Source organism: Taudactylus pleione, unplaced genomic scaffold (assembly GCF_031769625.1).
Source record: "Taudactylus pleione unplaced genomic scaffold, aTauple2 ptg000398l, whole genome shotgun sequence".
Lineage (NCBI taxonomy): Eukaryota > Metazoa > Chordata > Amphibia > Anura > Myobatrachidae > Taudactylus > Taudactylus pleione.
In genome coordinates, this window is record NW_028284800.1 from 8065349 (window position 1) to 8087004 (window position 21656).

Consider the following 21656-nt stretch of genomic DNA (forward strand, 5'->3'; position numbering starts at 1 on the left):
GAAAAACGGATGCCACTTCTGCTCTTCCCAGAAGACTGCTCCCATAGACTATTGTAGTCTGTTATTAAATGCTATACGACTGCTGCAAAAAATGTGCAGCTAGCTGGTGGGCAAGCCTGCTGTTACCAGGGAAAGATTTCCAAGAGTACACCATTACAAGATGCTCAGGACAGTTGCACCCACAGTTAAACAAGAGACATTAAAAAAAAAAAAAAACAAATGCAAGTGTACATACCCACGTTTGGAAAAAATGGTTCCGAACGCTGGCGGATCATTGCTTGCATCTGTCTCTGTTGCTGCTGTTCCTTTCTTTCTTGATCTAAAAGATCCTGCAATAATAACGGCTGTTCTTGCAAAAGGAGAGTTTTCACCCGATTCTGCTGAATCATTACCTGCTGAGCAATAGTACTAGAACAAGGCATGGCTTGATTTGATGGCTCTTCAGGAACAAAATTATGGCCACCCTGAAAACCAGAATCTGATGGTGATCCCTGTGCAAAGCCATGATTAAGTTTTGGACCCATACTTGTATTTAAAGGATGTTCTACTACAGGACTAGGAGGTGTTACTACATTTTGAGGCGCTGTCATTATTCCTGGAGAACCTGTTTTATCACCTTCAGAATTTTCATTGGTTAATAAATTGGTAAGCACAGGTGTGGCTTCTGGTACGGGATCTTGGGGTGGTAGATGCAATAAGTTATTAGGCAGATCAGTATTTGGAGGGCTTTCATTTCCTCCTTTTTGTGACTGATCATTGTTGCAAGATGTCAGTGGTGCCATATCCTCTTCAGGCTGACGAGTCTCTGTAGTACCCATAATCTGTTCCGATTTTACCTGTGATGATGCGTTATCATTTGGTGAAATTACTTCAGTCTTTATTTCCCTGCTATCACCAGCGATTGCCTGTGCAGCAACAAGTTCCGGTGAAGACGAAATGTTGTTTGTTTCTTCTCTGCTTTTCACAGTTTCAGCCTTACATGGGATTTCCAACTTTTCATCAATAGGTACACCCAGATCCAAGTCCTCATTAAACATATCCTTCTTATCTCCAAGATCGAGCTCTGGATCTGTATAAGCAATAATATCAAATTTTCCTGACCTCAACAGATCATCAAGCTGAGGATCATTTGTTTCCAGAGTATCCAGGCCGTCAAGTTCATCCCCCTTTGCATCGTCCAGATTGATATTTTCCAGGTCATCATCATCTAAATCCTTAACTTCAACACCATCCAGATCTTTCACGTCAAGATCTTTTTCAGTGGGATCATCTGGATCAAGTTTTTCTTCCAATCCACTAGCCGCGGGATTCCCCATTGGCAGATGTGTTTCCCGGTGTGAGCTAGAAGTGGAAAAAGAGCTATGTAGATAGTTCTCATTATCTGCAGACTGATCAACTCCACGCATTGTAACAGGTTGATGATGTGAAGACATGAAGTGTTCCAAACCTGGGGGCACTTGCATTTGATTAGATAAACCTGAATGGTGAACTCGAACTCCATCCATCAACCTCGGGCCTTGAAATTCTGGTCTAGGGAAATAGCCTACATGCCTCTGATTTTGCGCAGCATGTTCCATTAGATTATGAGGTGGCCCAAAGAGAATTCTTGGTCTACCATCTGGAGGCCTGTGACGGAGCTCAATATATGCCTGTCCAGATATATTATGCTGCTGAACTTGCATTCCCTGGTGAGGGAAGTGTGGAGGAAGACCAGCTGAGTTATTGACTTGCGAGTTATTTAAAGGCCTAGTCAGTTCAATGGACATATCTCTTCTCATCTGCTGTGGAATTCCTGTAATTTGCATTTGTAATGGAGGAGCTAAAAAGCGCTCATGACTGGATACAGGACCAGGGCCTGCAATGGGGTAGACAAATCTGAAAACAAAAATAAAAAAGTGTCACATGCATTCAACATCTTTTTAACGTTTATTGCACCTTTATATTACCTTTAACAATTTTGTCTGAGTTTAAGTACACGCTCATTTTTTTAGTTTAAAATGACACAGGGCTTTCTGGATCAAATAAATGCCTTACAGGTATTAAATAGTGGAGGGGGATGCCAAAAACATTTAATTAATTTTCCCCATAAACAATTGTAAGCAATTAGTGGAAACCCAGAAAATGACTTACAATAAGAAAAGTTCTCTCAAATAGGATGCGATAATGCAAGTCTACTTTATTCAGGGTGAGCGCTTCTTTTGAAATAGGAGGCTAAGTAAGACCTTAAGAAGTCCCAGGAGACACTAATATAGATGAATATATTTCAGCACTGACAGATTCAGTGCATAATGGATATCATAATATCTCAATTAAGTTAATCAATTTTATATGGATATATTACTAATGTGTTACAAATAAGATCTCAACGGGGTGGCTGTTATTGATTTTTAATAAATGGCACTACAGTAGAAGTCCCACTGTGCAACTCGCACTGCAGAGGACACAGTGAATGGGCAAGGTGCGATGAGGATGGGAGATGGATAAAAGATGTCACAGATATGTATGTATGTAAATGTGTGCACTCATTCACATTCCTGACAGTACATACAAATTTTAAGAGTCAGAACTAAAATATCTAGGATAAAACTAATTGTGCCACACTTTTGCATCACATTTTCCAATGTAAAGCTCACAACAGATATTCTTTCTAATGTCACCCTACCCAAATATTGGAGAGACATATTTGTGACCAATTCGGAAATTCATGTCAATGTCAAATTTCAGAGATCTGGCTGTTAGGATGCCAGGTCAGTATGGGAATCTGGCCACTAGATTTTGATCTAGTTAAAAACTACCAAAAACTGTCCAAAACCAAATCACGTGTGTCTGAATGGCTGGCAGATAATTATACTTCGAATTCAACTGCAAAACAAAAGTAAAGATAATCTAAACATATTAAATGATGTCAAACTATGGTGTTTTTACATATATTGTATACTTGAGACTGGAGATACCATTGCACGCAGTGCTACCTGATAACACTGGATGCACTGTGTCAATTCCAACCAGGGAACTAGCCATTTGGAAATTGTGAGGCTGATTCTAAGTTTGGAGCAAAGTAAAATACCAAAAAATACACAAGTAACTTTTTATATGGGACAAACCATGTTGCAATGTAAGGGGTGCAAACTTTTTTTTTTTTTTTTTTTTTTTTGGCATGTAGCCCACAAATACAGCTTTAGTTTAACACTGCAATTTATATTTAGTGTTTGGCCACGCCCCACTCAAGTCTAAGGGGTATATTTACTAAAGTGCAGGTTATTAGAAGTGGAGATGTTGCCCATAACAACTAGATTCTAGCTATCATCTTCTAGAAGGTGCTAGATAAAGGTTAAGTAGAATCTAATTGGTTGCTATGGGCAACATCTCCACTTCTAAAAACCAGCAATTTAGTACATATACCGCTAAATCTCTGCACATTCTAAATCTCCCTCGCCTATAGTGCAGCATGGTTTTACCAAGGTGCAATGTTACTTGTTTTTTTGCTTTCCTCTCAACTCAGAATCAGCCCCTGTATGTTTACCACATATACCCATGGTCTAAAGACATACATTTTATATGGTTTGAAATGCACATGCAAAAGGTAATTAGTACATACAAATAATATAGAGATAGATAGATATATATCTTTATCTATCTAGCTACATCTATTTATTTTGTCCAGGTCATGCTTACAAAATAAAAAGAAACATGGCATACCTGTGACCAGGCTGCGGTCTCACTGCCATGTTCCCAATGTCTGCAGTAAACTGTGGTCTATTATACTGGCCATTTCCAGGGAATGAATTATGTTGCTCTTTGGGAAAAGCAGGAAATCTTGGGCTTCCTTTGTGGACAAGTGAGGCTCTGATGTTGCCAGGATAAGGGGGTGGAGGCCTGTTAAAGATCTCATGCTGTCGATGGGGATTGTCTTGTTGCCATTGGGTTGGGATTCCCCCCTGGGTCGTCTGCTGTGGATCGCCTGCCTTCTCTTGTCGAACAGCATTTTTGTTTTGTTGCTGCCTCAGAATCATCTCCCGCAACTTTTGTCGCTGTAAAAAGGTTTACAACATACAATGTCACAAATTACTACATGGGAGCGTACCTGTAATTATACTGGTTAATCGCCAGGGAACATTAGTTAGATGAAATCTACATGGGTTAGTTATATATCACTTCTTTATAATTATTTTCACAGTATTAAATCATTTTAATTTCAAGGGTACTTGTTTTTCAGAAATCCTACTCCTACCAGTACATACTCACAACTGACCCAATACATACTAAGAACCAAACTCCCCCCCCTCTTGTCTAAACTGTTCTCCTTCTCATCAGACAGTTAATGTTTTCATTACCAATGCGCTCCCCTACCATCTGAATTCATTTCTGCACTTATTTTGTCTACCTTGTATGTCCCAATTTTCTGTATACCATTCTCCCCACAATGCGATGGTGCAGAGCACTGTGGCATAGTAGAAATCAACACAATTAATCCCTAATAATCATGGGTCACTGAAAGAATATTCACCTGTCTTATTTTCTCTTCAGACTCTGCCAGTGGTAGGTTCAATGAATTTTGTGCATCTGGTATCCCAGCTGGTTGCTGCATGTTAGCAAATTGCTGACCTTGAGGACTTGAAGAAATGTTGGTAGACCCACCAAAAGGTTCCTCTGAAAAAGTTCTTTGCTGATCAGCCATTTCATATGAATCCCCAAACCCATCCCCTGGCTGCATATGAGGAGTCATTGGAGGCTGGTCATAAGGATCCTGATTAGGACCAGATGATGAATGACTAAACATGTCTGTTGAACCTGGACCTGCCAGTCGTGGATTTGAGCTTGCATCAGAAGGTCTTGTATAAGGAATTGGCTGAGTGGGTCCCCTGTTTTGTGTCATATGTACAAATGAATCCTGATTGTTGATCAACCCTGTTCGAACCACAGAAGAACGATTGAAATTTTCTAGAACACCTGGCATTGGAGTTCTTGGTGGTTGAGAATAAGGGTCAGAAAGGACAGGTCTAGGAGTTCGATTTGGCTGGGAATAGGAGTCTGTAGAAACAGGCCTTGGTGTTCCAGGAGGCTGAGAATATGGGTCTGCAAGAACAGGTCGTGGAGTACCAGGAGGTTGAGAATATGGATCTAAAATTACAGCCCTTGGAGTCCCAGGAGGTTGAGAATATGGGTCTGAAGGCACTGGCCTTGGGGTTCCAGGTGGCTGGGAATACAGATCTGGAGGTACTGGCCTTGGTGTCCCAGGAGGTTGAGAATATGGATCTAAAGGCACTGGCCTTGGTGTCCCAGGAGGTTGAGAGTATGGATCTAAAGGCACCGGCCTTGGTGTCCCTGGTGGCTGAGAGTATGGATCTGGAGGCACCTGCCTTGGTGTCCCAGGTGGCTGAGAGTATGGATCTGAAGGCACCGGCCTTGGTGTCCCAGGTGGCTGAGAGTATGGATCTGAAGGCATCGGCCTTGGTGTCCCAGGTGGCTGGGAGTATAGATCTGAAGGCACTGGCCTTGGTGTCCCAGGTGGCTGAGAGTATAGATCTGAGGATATAGGCCTTGGAGTGGCAGGCTGTTGGGAGTAAGGGTCCATGCCAGGCCTTGGAGTTCCGGGTGAAGAGGCAAATGGATCATGGTGCCTCTTATTTATGGCTGGCTGAACAAACACATCTCCCCCAACAGGTCTAGGAGTAGATGGCGGCTGACTGTAAGGATCCATTGTCTGTGCAGATGGTCTTGGAGTAGATGGCTGTTGACTGTACAAGTCAGCAACTGCTGGTCTTGAAGCAGTTAGTGACTGCAAATATGGGTTATTTGCTGGACGTGGTGTTCCTGGAGGCTGCAAGTATGGATCCTGTGCACTTGATCTTGATAAAGCAGCAGATTGTGGGTCACTATGCTGTCGCAATAGTCTAGGGGGATATGCAAAAGATTCATTCATAGAAGAACGATTACTGTGAGGTGCTTGGTTATAAGGATCATGTGAAAAGCTTTCAGCTGGCCGTGGTGTCAAAACAGGTCTATCATACGGGTCAGCAGGCATGCGTCTAGGCGTTGTGGGCAGTGAACTGTAAGGTTCTTGTGGCGATTGAGGTGGTCGCATAGGTGTCTTAAAAGGAGCAGGGCTACCAGGTGAAACACATGATGTAGGCGTGAGCGGCAGCCTTGAATATGAATCAACTTTATTTTGTGCCAATGATTGTCTTTGAAACATCTCTGACCTGGAAGTATGTTTTGTAAATGAGTCAATATTTCCTGGGCCTAAAGAACTATCAAAAACATGATCTGTGTTATGTTGCATCCTTGAAGACCCAAATGGTTTTGAAAAATGTTCTGATGCCATCATGGACCTTTGAGAATCTCCCAGTATTACAGACATATCGTCGTTTGAAGGAGATGAACAAGAGTCTCTTATAGGGGATGGTCTAGTATCAGATGGTTCATTTCCAGACATTGGTCTTGAAGGACAAATTTCCATCGGTGACCCGGAGTTCCTTCTGTGAAGGTTCTGACCCATGGGTGGAGGTCTTGGTGTCCCTACCATTTTGGCATATGGATCGACAGGAGATGATGGTCTAGAATTTGAAGATCCTGGAGAAAACATCTGTGGAGAGTGCGGTTGAGAAGCCTGGGATAATTGTAGAGGATCCTGCAAAGAAATTCTAGTTGGTGTGGGAGGTGGTGCTTGTGGTTTTAGAAAAACATCATCAGAGAAAGATGTTGGAGCTCCAGGCAATGTCTGTTTAGAAAATGTGTCTTTATTAAATGTCTGTTGAACTGGCGACATATTCTCACTATTCGGTTGAGGTGTTAATGGACTCTGCACTCCACTGTTTGGAGTGTCACTTCCTGACTGACTCAAATGCTGTTGGGAACCAAACTGCTGCTGTTGCTGCTCATTCTTCACTTGCTCCAGTTTTTGTGTTGCCTCGATCTTTGCCTGTTGTTTGCTCTTCTGACGCATTTGCTGGAAAAGTAGCATTTAAAGGAATTTAATAATTAGCCATGTGGTTGTATAAAATTTAAATTTAAAAGCACAGTAGCCTTTTTTTTGTTTAAAAAAAAAGCTATATTTGACATTATGGCAATATATTACGTCCTGTTATAAAACTATGACCTGTACTTAGAAGCATTTACATGCTGTGGCTTATACACATGGAGTTTCAAGTACAATAGGTTATACACAATGAGTTACAGGTCTTTTGGAAAACTGGAGTCTTGTAGGAGCCACAAGATATTTTTTATATAGGTATAATTATTCTAAATCCTGTTGCTAATACCCACTGTTCCTTGCCTCTACTATGACACAGACACAGTGTATGCAGATGTTAGGGTAATTTGCTTTAAAGTTGCTGTAGAGTTTCTTGGTCACTTACTAAAGTGTTCAGCATTAAGTTATGATGATTAGAGACCACTACCTGTCTGAATTTCCACTCCTGCTCATGCTCAGATTCTTTCTGCTTCATGGGATCTTTAAACAAATCGGAGTCAATGCGGGAGCTGTGCTCGATGATTTCATGCTGCTGCCGCTTCAGTGTGTCATTTGACATTTGCACTTTGTTGATCCGTAGCGCAGCCCGATTATCTCTGGCCTTTTGCTGCAAATAAGATTAATTTATCTTTAAATTCAATTTCTCTAAGTCGTATTAGAATTTACAATTACAGGTACTTTCAATACTATTGGATGATATTTATATACACACACACACACACATACACATAAAAACACAAGTTAGGCATGCGTTTCATTTCTTTGCTAGAAAAAAAGTGTATGGAATAATGTGTTGTCTCCACTCTTCTTTTTCATTCAATAGGTGTGTACTACAGACCTGCTTTTAAAAGGACAAAGAAGTATTACTTGTAAAACAAAATACATAGTAGGTCAAACCTAAATGGAGCAACAATTGAATTGCTCTGTGGGGCGCCCAGCCCTGACAGCTACCGGCGTTAACAATTGAATTATTAAGGAACGGCTAATTAATGATAATACAGCATATTGTTTTGCAGCACATTGAAAAGTGATAAGTCACTAACTCTAGTAACATCACGGGCCCGTATAATCAAGGGTATCCAAATGCCGGGTCTACAATACAAACGTAGGCAGTCAATAGGTCGACAGGGACATTATGTTGACAGGGTTAAAAGGTCAACAGTGACTTAGGTTGACAGGAATTAAAGGTCGGCAGTGACTTGGGTCGAAAGGGTTTAAAGGTCGACATGATTTTAAGGGTTTGCTAAAATAAACAAAAAAAAGTGTCTACCATTTGAATGTCGTCTTTTAGCCCTGTCGATCTAAGCCAAATTATTGATCATGTCAACCTTTTATTGTAGAACTACTGTATCAATCCACACCCACAATCAAGTGGTTTCATAACTGCCCATAGTAAACCTGAGTCCAATGATCTGCTGATCACTATTTGAATAATATGAACATAGAAAAATGGGTAAAATATTAAAAAGGTAACACATGCCTGCTTAATCAGGCTTAAATCCAATATATAATGAGGACGTTCATCCTCCCAGGAGTATGTATCCTAAAACAAGTTTATGGTGTGTGCTGCGTTGTGTTAAATACAGTGTGTCTAATAAATTAGAGTAAATAAAAATATATGAACACTGCAGCTCCACCACACTCCAGCAAAAGCTGAAACTATAGAGAGAGAATATACAGTATGTAGACATCGTAAAAGCTCTAAAACATAAAAAAAATAGAGAGAAAAATCAACACTGCCACCAAGTTATTTACTAGCAATGCATTTAGTTGCAAACTTGCACTAAGTCGTACCACCCAAAGAGATAAGTGCTTTCATTGTCTAACTTGTGCTGGGTACACACTTAACGATGTGTACCCAGCACAAAGTCGTCTGCGGCGGGTCCTGGTGGGGGTGCTGGTATTGGTAAGTGCAGTCACACTTGCTGATGCCAGCAGCAAAGGAATTACAATGGGGACCATGCTGCATTCGGCAGCATGACCCCCGCTGACCTGCATGCATGTCCGAGGGGCGATGTCGCTGACTACCTGCATGCATGTCCATGCGGCGATGTAGCTGACTACCTGCATGCATGTCCGAGGGGCGATGTCGCTGACTACCTGCATGCATGTCCGAGGGGCGATGTCGCTGACTACCTGCATGCATGTCCGAGGGGCGATGTCGCTGACTATCTGCATGCATGTCCGAGGGGCCATGTCGCTGACTACCTGCATGCATGTCTGAGGGGCCATGTCGCTGACTACCTGCATGCATGTCCGAGAGGCGATGTCGCTGACTACCTGCATGCATGTCCGAGAGGCGATGTCGCTGACTACCTGCATGCATGTCCGAGGGGCGATGTTGCTGACTAGTGTGTACCCAGCTTTAGATTAAAGTTAATTGGTGATTTGTATTTAAATGCTTTTAACACATCAAAGTACAGTGTCTTACCACATAAGGGGCCCTTTCTTGTGAACTGGCTTTTCTCCAAAGTTTTGCAATCTGTTTCACTCTTGTAGTCCAGTCTAGTGAAATTGAGAAATGTGTCATAACTCAAAACCGGAAGGTACAGACTACAGACATGAAATCAAATAATAGAGTTAATACGATTATATTACCAGGAAACTCATCCTTCAAGTTTGGGAAGTTGACGTTTGTATATAAGACAGGTGCTACAGTGGCCATCTCTCCAAGTGCTTCTTCTTTTTCCCATTTTAGTGTACTTCTTTGTGCATTGGACATAGTATCTCCCTCTGTCTCCATAGCAGGAGCTTGTGCGGGCCACGCATTGGAGTCGTTCACAATGCTGTGGTATACAGAGTTCTTATCCCTAGTTGGGTAAAAGATGGGTTTCTTTATGCTGTTGTGTGCTCAATGCAGGAAGTTTAAATGTACAGGTTTTTTTTAAATTTGCATAAAAACTGGATTTTTATAGACAAGTAATGTTAATAAGCAGAGTACCTGCTATCTGCAAATGCTGGCTGTGTTAAAGGAGGGAATGTGTTGAGTCCAGACCCAGGGGCAAGAGGGTTATGTTGCAGATGAGAATTGGGTGGTAACAAGCCATTGACCATGGGCATTCTTGAAAAAAGGCCATCACCTTCAAAAATAACAAAAAGACGTTACATTTCTATTCACTTTGGGCTTTCTTGAATTTTACTTTTGTTTAAAGGTGTACAAGTCTATCAACAAAAGGGAACAGCTGCATGAAAACCATTTGATAAATTAAATTATTTTCTTTATTAACTTTGTCTGCTTGAGCCAGGAATAATCTCAATATCTAAACAACACCACAAAAGTTTGAATGCAAATATTAAAATTTTTAGACTAAATTTAAGTAAAAACAAAGCGTCAAACTATAATTACTGTGTAAGTTTAATCTGTACAGGGCAATTCTAATGCTAGGTACTGTGTAATTATTATTGGGCCGATCAGCCAATTCTAGGCTGGATGGTCCGATTAATGCACAGTGATTCAGCAAGCAACGCAAAAGGAGAGAACGCACGCACTTGGCCGATGTTTTTGTACTGCTCATGCACCGCACTGCGTGTGTGCGAACTAGCCAGTGCGATCGGGAAAGCATACGCAGACTACACGCAGCGTGTACGCTGACCCCTTCCGATATTGACAGGAAGTGCCGTTTGTGGGTGGGGACGGGGGGTGGTCGGGCAACCGAAGTCGTAACTGTGCGTTGGGACACTGTTTTAGGGGCATCCATAATTAAGCCAGTGCGGCGACGGACGCAGTGATGAGTGTCCATGCACACAGGAAGTTGCCAAGATCCTGCGCAAGGTCTGGTCAATCACTATTATGCAAATGTGGTTGATGGTTCTCGATGTTTACACTATCTTGCTTACTGATCAGGATTTGAGTAAAGGGAGATGGGTGGCTTATTATAGGGCTGGGCGTCTGCATCTTGTGCTGCTGTCTCCATGTGTATGCAATGAATAGCACATTCTCGCTGCGGACAGGTGCGTGCGTTCTCTCCTTTGCGTTTCTTGCTGAATCAGGCCCAGTGTGCGCACACAGCACCCGAAAGAGATTTTGTTAACAAACCAGTCAGCTCCAATGACTGGAAGTACCACTCGGTCCATAGTGGGTCACCTTATCTGCACTTCGAGGCTGGTGTCTGCGCTTCAGTGACGACTTCCGGATGTGCGTTCCGAGGTCCGGAAGTACCACTTTGCCCTATAGCCGGTTACCTTATCCCTGAAGAGTAAATCCCACTTTATCTAATGGGGAAGGAACTGGATTATTATAGAATGTGGACTACCATTGACTATTATTGACTGGCTACACAGTTATGGACCATCTCTTTGTTTTACCGGATGGGGAGTGGACATGGATCAGAAGGGGTTATGAAATCATATGTTTCTGTTTTTTTATTAATATTTCTATGGACATTGTTGATTAGTATTCTTTGTTGCATTAGCTATGTTTTCTAGTTCATAATGAGATGTAATAGGTTAATATGCTGTTCTGTGTTGTATCATTACAGGTGTGTTCACTGATGACGGTCACATGTTATTGTGATCCATGTATAAAGAGAGCTATCATTCCTACTGCCCCACACACCTTGAGGAAGGAACAGTGCTCCGAAACGCATCGGTGGTGTGGTGAGAACTGTTGCTGCCTGGCTGGACCTGAGAGGGACATTCACTTAACCAGCGTGGGAGGTGATGCACCCGGGATAACATCCATCCCCTTACGCTTTTTGCAGTGCCTACCTTTAGGCCCATTCTGGTATGCAAGATACCCCTAATGTCAAGTGTACTTGTGATTGGAAATTAATACCTTACTGTCTTACACAATGAGAGGTCGTATATTTATGGTTTTTCTTTGAGGTTTCCTGTAAAGAACCAAGTGTTGTGAAGTGAACGTTCTTATTGAACAGGAGGAGGAGGATCAAAGATACCTTTATGTGCATGCATCTCACCTTCTATAGGTGAGCGCTAATCCCCAAAAGAGAAACATCTGGAGTCCACTCTGGATCTCTTTGGACAATTATTCTTAGAAAAAGTTTTATATGTGTCATTACTTATGGTCCATTTTGCATTTGATCGATTGGATATTTTTTCTAGATCAGTGCTGGGTGATCTTCCCTCTTTTATTATAAAGATATACTGCTGTCTGTGCCAGCTTCTCTGCCCTTCTCCTGTCTGCGCTAGCCTCTCTGGCCTTCTCCTGTCTGCACCAGCAAGCCTCCATCCTACACTTGCTTCTGGGACATCGCTACTTTGCATTCTGTCCACATAGGGACTTTTTAACAATGCAGCAAAGTCTGGCATAACTGCAGAGGTGTTCCGCTTTTTCACCAGTAAACTGCATATATTTTACAGGTATAAGCAAGTATAGTTTATTGGGACCCCTAAAAATGCGAACTCCTCCCAATGAGGCGTTATGGACCCCTAGTATATTTCATAATCTTAGCCTTGTCATTCTGTGATACTGGAATATATTTGGAGGCTGTAGTGGAGATTATAAATGTGATACTTGAAGCATGTTGGAGATCCCATCTCTTCCAGGTGGTGCAAGCAGCACAATTAAAGACAAAGCAAGGCAATGAGCAGCATGAGAAGATTGTGGTTGCTTGGTCGTGGGCTTTGGCTGTTGGGGACATATGGTACTGTGAAGGGTGATCAGGTTGTGCATGACTATGGTGGCATAGCAAGTAATGTATTTTGGGTATTATTGTATAGAGATGGTTCTCATAAATAGCATAGGAGCATTGTGGTCATTCATCAGGCCACCCAATGACAGAGCATGAGATGAATTCTATGGTGGTCAAAATTTCTCCCCAACTGAAAATTAATCATTGCCTTAGAATACCCCTACATTTGCACAGAAATGTCCTTCAGGGGTCAATGCCCTTGGCACTATGCTGAGGAAAACATCCCAGACAAGGAGGGGAAGGCCATATATATAGTATGGCAAGAATATATTACCACCTGATGCAAATATGCAGTATGAGTATTTAAACCTAAATTTTACTTCGAACCAACTGCACAAAATGCCTTAATAAGTAGTTTTGGGAGGTTGATCGATTCAGTACAAAAAATAACCAAAAAAAAAGCATCAAAAACATTATAATCTGCTGAAATAAGACTAGATTAACCAAAAGTAGTGAGTTTTTTTTAGCAATTTTGCACCTATATTTAAAGAACTGATCATTTATAAAGGCAAAACCAGTGCTCAAGCCCACAGTATAGTCCCTGTTATATATATTTATTTAAATATGACAAATGGAATTCATTGCTATATTCTATAGTGTTCCATACAACGTTCTCTGCTCGCCTTGCGGCCTAAAGCTTCCCAGCTGTTGACGTGCCAGTTAATGTGTGCACTTTGGAGTGAATCTTTATTTATGGCAAGAGATGGTTATGTTTAATCCTGAAGACCATTGAATGAACTGAATAGTTGGATATAAGTGGCTTATAGTACTTCCTTCTTTACAAGATACATTTTCAGTATACCATTCATAATTATATCCTGTATATGTCAATTATAATGACCAAACAAAAAATATACATTACACTGTAACGTAGCGTTTTGTATGCACATACACCCGCAGTCGCACACAGAACATAGGCATGCTGTGTATCATTTTAATCGGCAGAAGCTGTTTGTGCTAACTATTCGCATCGCTGTGCAAATGAGACACATTTGAAGGTAAAATGTTGCACGAAAAGACACTCGGCGCTACCGAGTCACACGGAGCTCCCACGTTATATGTAGTACGGAGGATAGATGTATATAGACACATCTGTATGTACAGTTTTGTCATATTTTGCCATCAGATCCAAACCTACATTTTAATCCAAGCCTTAAAAAGAGTATTAGTAAATGACCCAAACTCTGTAGTAGCGTTACAGGCAACTCTAAAGCTGGCCACACATCTAAAGATTATCTGTCCAACCAGCCAACTAGTTGATTGTATTCCTTACCAGATTTTCATTCCAACCAAACAGCAATTTGCTCCCAAACGCTGAAAAATGGACCAAACTGTTGTTTGAACAATAGTTTAGATCAAACATTTAACAAACTTGTCTGAACGACCATTTTCATCTGTTTTCTGGCACTTCGGAGCAAATTGCTGATCATCATTTACTCCCATACGTTACCAGATTTTCATTCCAACCAATCAACAAGTTGGCTGGTTGGATGTAAGTTGGTCTAGTGTGTGGCCAGCTTTAGGTGCGTATGCACTAGACGAGAGTGGAACGACTGTACGATTACATTGTAATCGTGCAATCATTCTTCACCCTGGGCAGTGTATAATGTCATTTAGTGCAGGCACCCTCCCTCATCCCTGAGCATGCAGAACCTGTCGATATCGACAGGTTGGCCTGCATGTTAAGGCGATGATGACAAATGCCGACAACGACCAGCGGGAACGCGCATCGCTGGTCGTTGTCGGCATTTTACTGCACCATTAATGAGTGATTGAACGATTACGATGTCATAATCGTTCAAATCGTTCATTTTTCTCGTCTAGTGGATACGCACTTTTATTCTACTACCTTAGAAAATTCATTAGCTACATGCATTCCCCAAAGTTTTAGTTTAGATTGTGATACTAACATACAGTAACAGCTGTCCAAATATTAAAAGCAGATGCTTAATACAAACAAAATTTGATTAGCAATATAATTCATGTTAGTGAATTGAATTATGGGTAATGTAATTTTTGTGAGAACTGGTTTTAACTGATAATGAATTCCATGTTGCTAACACAAATGAGTTGAGCATTTGCAATACGAGCTGATTGTAATCAGTTGTTCTGAAATATATGAAAAACCCGCATGAAAATCGCTTTCAAATAATTGAATCGGGATAAACTGACAACTGACATGGCTGACATATCAAACACAAATGGAGATAGCAATGGAGAATAATTTGTGTAGTGCTGTTGCCTATGCCAGGTGATGCAACTGATCTCTGCTTTCAAAGCCCGACCCACTTCATTAACTAGTGTTAAAGCGACTAGACAATGTCTAAGGACTCCCATAATTGATGGCCAGATATCACTGGAAAGTTCAGTTAAGGGTCTCCTACAGTTTAGCTATGTAAATTCAATTTTATGAATTGGAGAACCTCTACACACACAAACTATTTCAACATACAAATAAGGGGTATTACACTTTCAGGGGTATTCAATATGGAGCGAAAACTTAGTTTTTGCGATGTTTTCGCACAAATGACATAATTTTCGCAGGTTTTGGTTTTACACCGTATTCAATTTCAAAGACTTTTCGCAGGTTCGAAAAGTCTTTGAAAAAAAACCGGGGATAACTTTTCACCACTGAATAGGTGGCGAAAAAAAGTGCAGATTTGGGGTTTAGGGGTGCAGGCTTAAAAAAAATAGCCTGCACCCCTGGGAATTACATTTTAAAAATAACTGTCAAAAAAGTTTTAAAAAAATAGGGACACCCCAAAAAATGTAAAAATTGGGGTGAAAAAAAAAAAGAAAAAAAAAGGAAAAAAGTGTTTAACGATAGGGAAATAGATTCAGGGCTACTCTGCAAGTATGCGGCAGGTGTTTTCTAGAATAGATTATTAGCGGCAGGTGCATAGTTGCAGAATTTTTTGAAACTTACTTTAGGGACATAAAAATATGCTAGTACCCATTTTCATGTACCCCAAATTTGATGGGACCACTTAAAAAAACAAAAAAAAATAAGTGCTCTTCTGCAACACTTCTTCAATGTCAGGAAAAAAACACCTGCTGCGGCTATTTAAATCCCCGACTTTCATTTGCAGGCTAAAACGGGGGTACCCATAGTGATCCCCCATGTTTTTACAGTTTTAGGGGGGGTCCTACAATTTATTCCAGATAAATTTCGTTTTTTTCGCAGATCCCAATTCGCAGGTTCCCGTTTTCGTAGGTTTTATATTGAATAAGGGGATAAAGCGGGCACGCGCCCGATACTTTTTCCCAGGAAAATCTCCTATGTGGAGCGAAAAGTCTAGCACGGACTTTTCGCTCCCATATTGAATACCCCTGTAAGAGCTGAAAAGGGTTGAAAAAATCCTCCCTGTCACACTGTTGAAGTGCACCTGCTGTCACAAGGCCAGATTAACAATGGGGCGGATGGAGCTCCAGGCCTCCACATAAAAAAAAAAAAGGCCCATCATCATAACAGCATGTTAAATGACCAGCCACCCAGATGATCACACGATCGGCCATAAATCATAAGTATTAAAATTGTATTTCTGTTTTCCCCACATAATGTAATTTTTAGACTTTTACATATTTAGTCAGACATTGGGGCTGATAATGTAGGGGTGTACACACCCACATGGGACTCACCACACCCACCCAACACTGGCCACACCTCCTCCGCTTCTCACAATAGGCCCTTGATCATTTTCAGCTCCCCCTTAATCCGGCCCTGGTCACATACATACAGTGAAGACAGGCATAACGTGGGTTTATTCGTTAGTATGCAGTCAATCATTCCACTAGGAGCCTGTGACATCACTGGAACTTTATAAATAAGATGACTGCCATCGCTGTGTGTAAGCAAGGGGTACACTTAGTGTTCTTCACAGGTTCTTAGTGAATATATAGACTGCATTCTCATAGCTTAGCCCACACAATAGTTGCTTCTAATGTGTGTAAGAGAGGCACACTTCAATACCCATCTGACCAGATGTAATACCATAGGCAGCTGACTAATATAGTAAACTAGTCCTAAAGTATGGCACCAATGGTTGAGTATGTGAAACTAGTTCCCAGATACCCCTTCACCCAGCCTTCAAGTACAGCAAAGGCTGTAACCAGGACTGAAACTTACCCTGGTTGTGCAAAGGCAAGAGCTGTGTATGTGGAGGATGAAGATGAGCTGAAGGTGGTGGCGGTTGTGGCAAAGATGGCGGATGGGGGGCTACAGGACTCAGCACAGCAGTAAATAAATCTTCAACATCCTTTCCTTCAAGTTCTGCAAACCCAACAAAAAGAGCAGGGACCAAATATTTTAAAGACACATTATCGTGAGAACTGTTTGGAGCGATCTTACATTGTAAACCGAGGATGGTCATAATTACCTGGAATTTTATACAGTTTTCCCAAAATTGCACCTAATGGGGTGAAAAAATAATGATGACAGATTATATTTGGAAACTCTGTGCCTATGGACTTGGAAAAGCAAATTCAAGAATCTTATGGCATGGCAACAGGCACGCTTGCCACTCATTATATAACATCTATGGAAACAACAGCAAGAAAGATATTACTCTGCAAAATATACTATGGTTTAACCTTTTGACTTCAGCCCTTTAGAAAAAAATGTAACATTAAAAAGCTTAAATGAGATGTATAATGTATGTATTTATTACCCATGTGATGTACTGTACTGTTAAGTGCACTCATCATTCAACTGTGAGGAACATATTTATTGCTGATTAATCCCAACAAGGACACATTTTGAAGGTGACTGATGTATGGCAGCCAATAAGGAGTTACATATGTAGGGATGTGGTCTTCCATTGACTCCTGCTATGACATATTATGTGCTCCAGTGAATACCACCGAATGTGTCTTGCAACATCAATACTCCAGGCTCAGGTTTTGGGGTGAACAAAGCTCTGCCACTGTAAAGCAGTGAGAGCATCATGACTGGCAATAGGCAAAAACCCCTATAGTCTACAGAAGATCGATCATGTGCTAAACTTGGTGTAAATGCATTATGTTACAGAGTCAAAATACTACAGTAAACAATAAATATATTCCCAATAACAGATTTAATAAAATATCAGCAAACTTTTCTGAATTCTTGACTTGATCTTTAGGGACCAGCACCTGCATTGCCTTTCAATCGTAAACTAATGATCACAACTGTTCTGTCAGCTTTAAACATTTAAGTACAGGTTAGACTTTCTACCAATTATTTTTGGCCTATTGGGTATCTGATAAACGTGTCAATGTCCAAACTAGCTATAATATTTTTTCCTGATTGATAAAAGTGAAAATAAATATATGAGTGACTGTTGTTACAGTTACGAGTTGTGATGGTTTTATAGGTAAACTGCATCTGGAACACCAACAGTGAAAATTGCTAGTAGCAAGTGCAGGTCAAAAACATTTGACGTTTTGCAATGCAAAAAAAAAAAGTCAGCAGACCTACAGGAAATATTACAGGAAAGAATACATGTTCTGAAACAGAATGCAATGACCAGCAATAAGGCATCTGTGCCATCTTGGCAACAATTGTGGTGTGTATTCTATAGGAAGTCAAAATTGTAGCTGCTATAAAAGTGACCCTTAATCATTAGCTTTTTACTCATTTACATAGTCTGTTACTGATAAAAGTGAATGAGTGAACAAACTATAGTAGATTTCTCTATCATCCTCTCTTTGGGGACATTGGAATCTTGGGATACAAAGTTAGCTTTGAGATGGGGAACTTCAAACATTTTACACAAAGGCAGAAACACTTTCCCATCAATCTCCCCTAGCCTGCGTGGAAGTCATTTATATCTTTGCGGCTCTGGAATGGCTAATAAGGTTGGACATTCTTAGCATGGCTGCTAGCCCGTTTTGTTTTCCTGTAAGTTACAGTAGGGACTGTTTCATCAATTAGGTTGCTGGCTTTAACTGTGTGGCTGTTAAGTCAGAATTCTTAAAGCGAAGGACTTCTCTGAATGCGGTCAAGACTATGCTCAGGCCTAGAAAGGTAGTTTTGGCAAAGAGTTATCATAGGGTGTGGAAAATTTAGATCACCTGTTCTGAAAAGGGGGTTCTTTTCAGTTGGCTCCTTCACTTCTGTTTTTGCAAGAGGGCTTGGCAATGTTTTAAGACTTTGTTTCCTAAAGGTCCCTCTTAATCTTCATTCAAAAAATCCTTAACTTTCAACAAAAGTGCAGGCTTTTTTTTTTTCTTTTTTACCGTAACTGATACATGTGCAACAGCCATGCATTCCTCCAGTAGGGCCTTGAGATTAGCACATGGATTTGGTAAAGTCTGTCCTGTAGTTCTCCATATCTATTTTTTTCATGAAGACAATGCTGCTCTTTGGTCAAAACTTTCCCTTCGTCTAAGGTGGTCTCCAAGTTCCACTTTAATCAGGTTATTGTGATTCTGACTTTAGGCAGTGGTCAACTGAATTTATTGGACACTGTCAGGGCTCTAAGAGAGTTGAGGCAGGTGGATTACTTCAGTAACTTGACAGGTTTACATTGAAGGTGAAAACATTTTCCAGATTGTCTTGTGCCTCATGGTAAGTGCAACACGTAGCATCAACTGAGCACCAAAAGTTATACTACACCACTGATAACAGTTGAGCAGCTTTGTCAACAGCCATCTAGGTTTTGCTCCACACATTTACATATTCATACCCCTAGGTCAAGGCTTTTGGATGTCACCAGTGTTCCACAATAGTATAATAGAGAAAATGGGATTCTCATACATAAAAAAAAATTATTGCTCAAGTCCTTTTTTTTTTTTTTTTTGTTTGACGACGCACTATAGAAATTTACACGTGTCCCATGCTAAGTGCATAATCTACGTTGGAGACTGGCCTCCAATGTAAGCGACTGTGCATACACACCGCGAGACGCATGCGCTGTGTCACTTGCTAGCTATTTAGACGCATACTCAGTTTTAAAAACATTGACCATCTGAGCGAATATTAGCACTGCATCCGAATCAGGCCTATAGTAGTTTAAGGCTTTGTGAACACATTTCATGTGTTCACACTCCAGAATGAGCCTCTATAACCCAAGGTTCCAGTGTTTCCCAATAATTCAGAGAAAAGGATATAACCTGACTATAAAAATCCCGTATTTGATAAACTACAGAAAATGAAAATACTAAGAGGTGAAACATACTAATCGCGATGCTGCACATAGATATTTTCCAACAGACCACTCCAATATAAGGTACAGTATGTTTAATCCAAATTATTACAGTTCCTCATAGATGAATAGAGGCAAAGTCTAAAAGCACAAAGTGCACAATGGTAAATTAGAAATGTAAATCTTCACCCACAGGTTAGAAGACTTAAGCTGGGTACTCACTGACAGATTTATTGGCCGATCAATTGATCCTGGAAGATGATGGTCGTTCAATGTACTGTATATGAACGACCATCATCTACAGTTGTATCTACAGATCACTCCATTTGCAGATATATCTGATAGGTGTGTACCCACCTTTACTTCTATGTTCAATTTTCTACCTTGAATTTACATATGGCATCTTAAAACACATAGGCATATATACACAAATCATATCTAAACACAGATTGGAAAAAAAAAGTTTACCATCTGTAACCATTTTGTCAAGTTCAGGACTGAGAATCCCATCCAGCTGGTCCTCACTTAAAGGCCGGGAGCTCTGGGTGATGATGGTGTGAGGCAGAGAAGACTGATCATCCGATATGGAACCTATGTCAAGCCCCGCTGAAGGGACAAGCGAGAGGAATCTATGTAAGTTTTTAAAACTAATCATACTGTCCCTGTACAATCCCCGATACACTGATACAAACAATATGCATTTCAAGTGGGAAGATCAGACTATAGAAAGAGGACCCAAGTGCAAGCCTCCTACTACGTTACTCTACCCTTGGTTTATTTGAGAAGTGAGAGAAAGTACAGAGGGAGATCAAATCAGAGGTGTTAGAAAAGACAGTTGCATGAAAACATTATAAGCTATATATGTAGTTTATACAAAAGTAAGCCAGTATAAATAACTAAAGCATTAGTTTATGACTGTGTAGAAAGCATATAGTTGCTTTGTTAATGCTATGTACACTGCAAAAACATCAGTATGAGTACTTTGACAGTGATAGAAAGGTATCCTATCCTGCAAATGACTTATTCTGAAAATAAATAATACATCGTACTTCCTTCTGTCATTTTCCAAGGAAAAGTGTTAACTGGGCCACTTCTCTACTTTGCTCTATGTATACTTCATTTTACTTTAGAACACAGGTGTGAGCAACACCCCTGCTTTAGCAGGTCAAGGACCAACAATAAGTGTTTTCTTTATAAAAGCCCAGCAAACACACATTAAATATTTGAATAATTTTAATTTAAAACAAGGCCCTTCTGCCTCCTGAGAAACCCTGCAGGAAAAACAACTCTCCACAAACCCCCTGCACCTCCTGATGCTTTTGAAGCCATACGGCTGCTATCATACTGTTGCCTCTTGTAACCACCTCCTCTCCTCTACAGACTAGCCGCGGCACAGCCAACAGAGATGGAAGGTTGTGTACGCTCGCATAGCTGATTAACAGACACCAAAGCAGTTTTTTAATAGAGAAACAAATGTTTCTTTGCACTGCCAGACAGGGGGGTATTGCTAGGAAATAGGTGGTTACTGGGCATCCTCTAAACATATTACATCCCAGGAGCAAGTGGTGATGCAAGTGGGCAGCCACCCTACTGAGGGAAGGCATAGCTTGGTTTCATAGTTGTGGAGAACTTTATCCCTGTTGTGTAAAATGGTTGCCTTGTTATTCTGTTTTTAGACTTTTAATGACAGAGATAGGCTTTGATTTCAACATTTATTTATTAGCGCACACACTTTTATTTTGTTTGTAAAATAGGCAATAATAGGACAACACATGCATAAAAGATTGTACTATACGTAATGTATACGCATTACAAGCACACTATAATGTAAAATGCATACATTTTGTAGAATATCAAATACGAGCACAGATGTGTCCTCACTCTGCAGTCGCACCAATCAGCCCCTCT

The 21656-nt window shown here is 40.7% G+C and overlaps 1 protein-coding gene across 1 annotated transcript in view; it reads right to left on the bottom strand.

Moving 5' to 3' along the window:
• Positions 1-21656, bottom strand: part of LOC148506700 (histone-lysine N-methyltransferase 2C-like) — a 151959-nt gene that overhangs the window by 42164 nt on the left and 88139 nt on the right. Inside the window, exons 25-34 of the mRNA XM_088446453.1 lie at positions 20217-20354; positions 17001-17033; positions 16751-16894; positions 9915-10053; positions 9572-9783; positions 9405-9478; positions 7401-7580; positions 4508-6949; positions 3700-4031; positions 236-1875 (exon numbers count right to left, since the gene is read on the bottom strand). Coding sequence (XP_088302579.1) covers positions 236-1875; positions 3700-4031; positions 4508-6949; positions 7401-7580; positions 9405-9478; positions 9572-9783; positions 9915-10053; positions 16751-16894; positions 17001-17033; positions 20217-20354 — 5334 coding nt within the window. The remainder of the gene's footprint in view (positions 1-235; positions 1876-3699; positions 4032-4507; positions 6950-7400; positions 7581-9404; positions 9479-9571; positions 9784-9914; positions 10054-16750; positions 16895-17000; positions 17034-20216; positions 20355-21656) is intronic.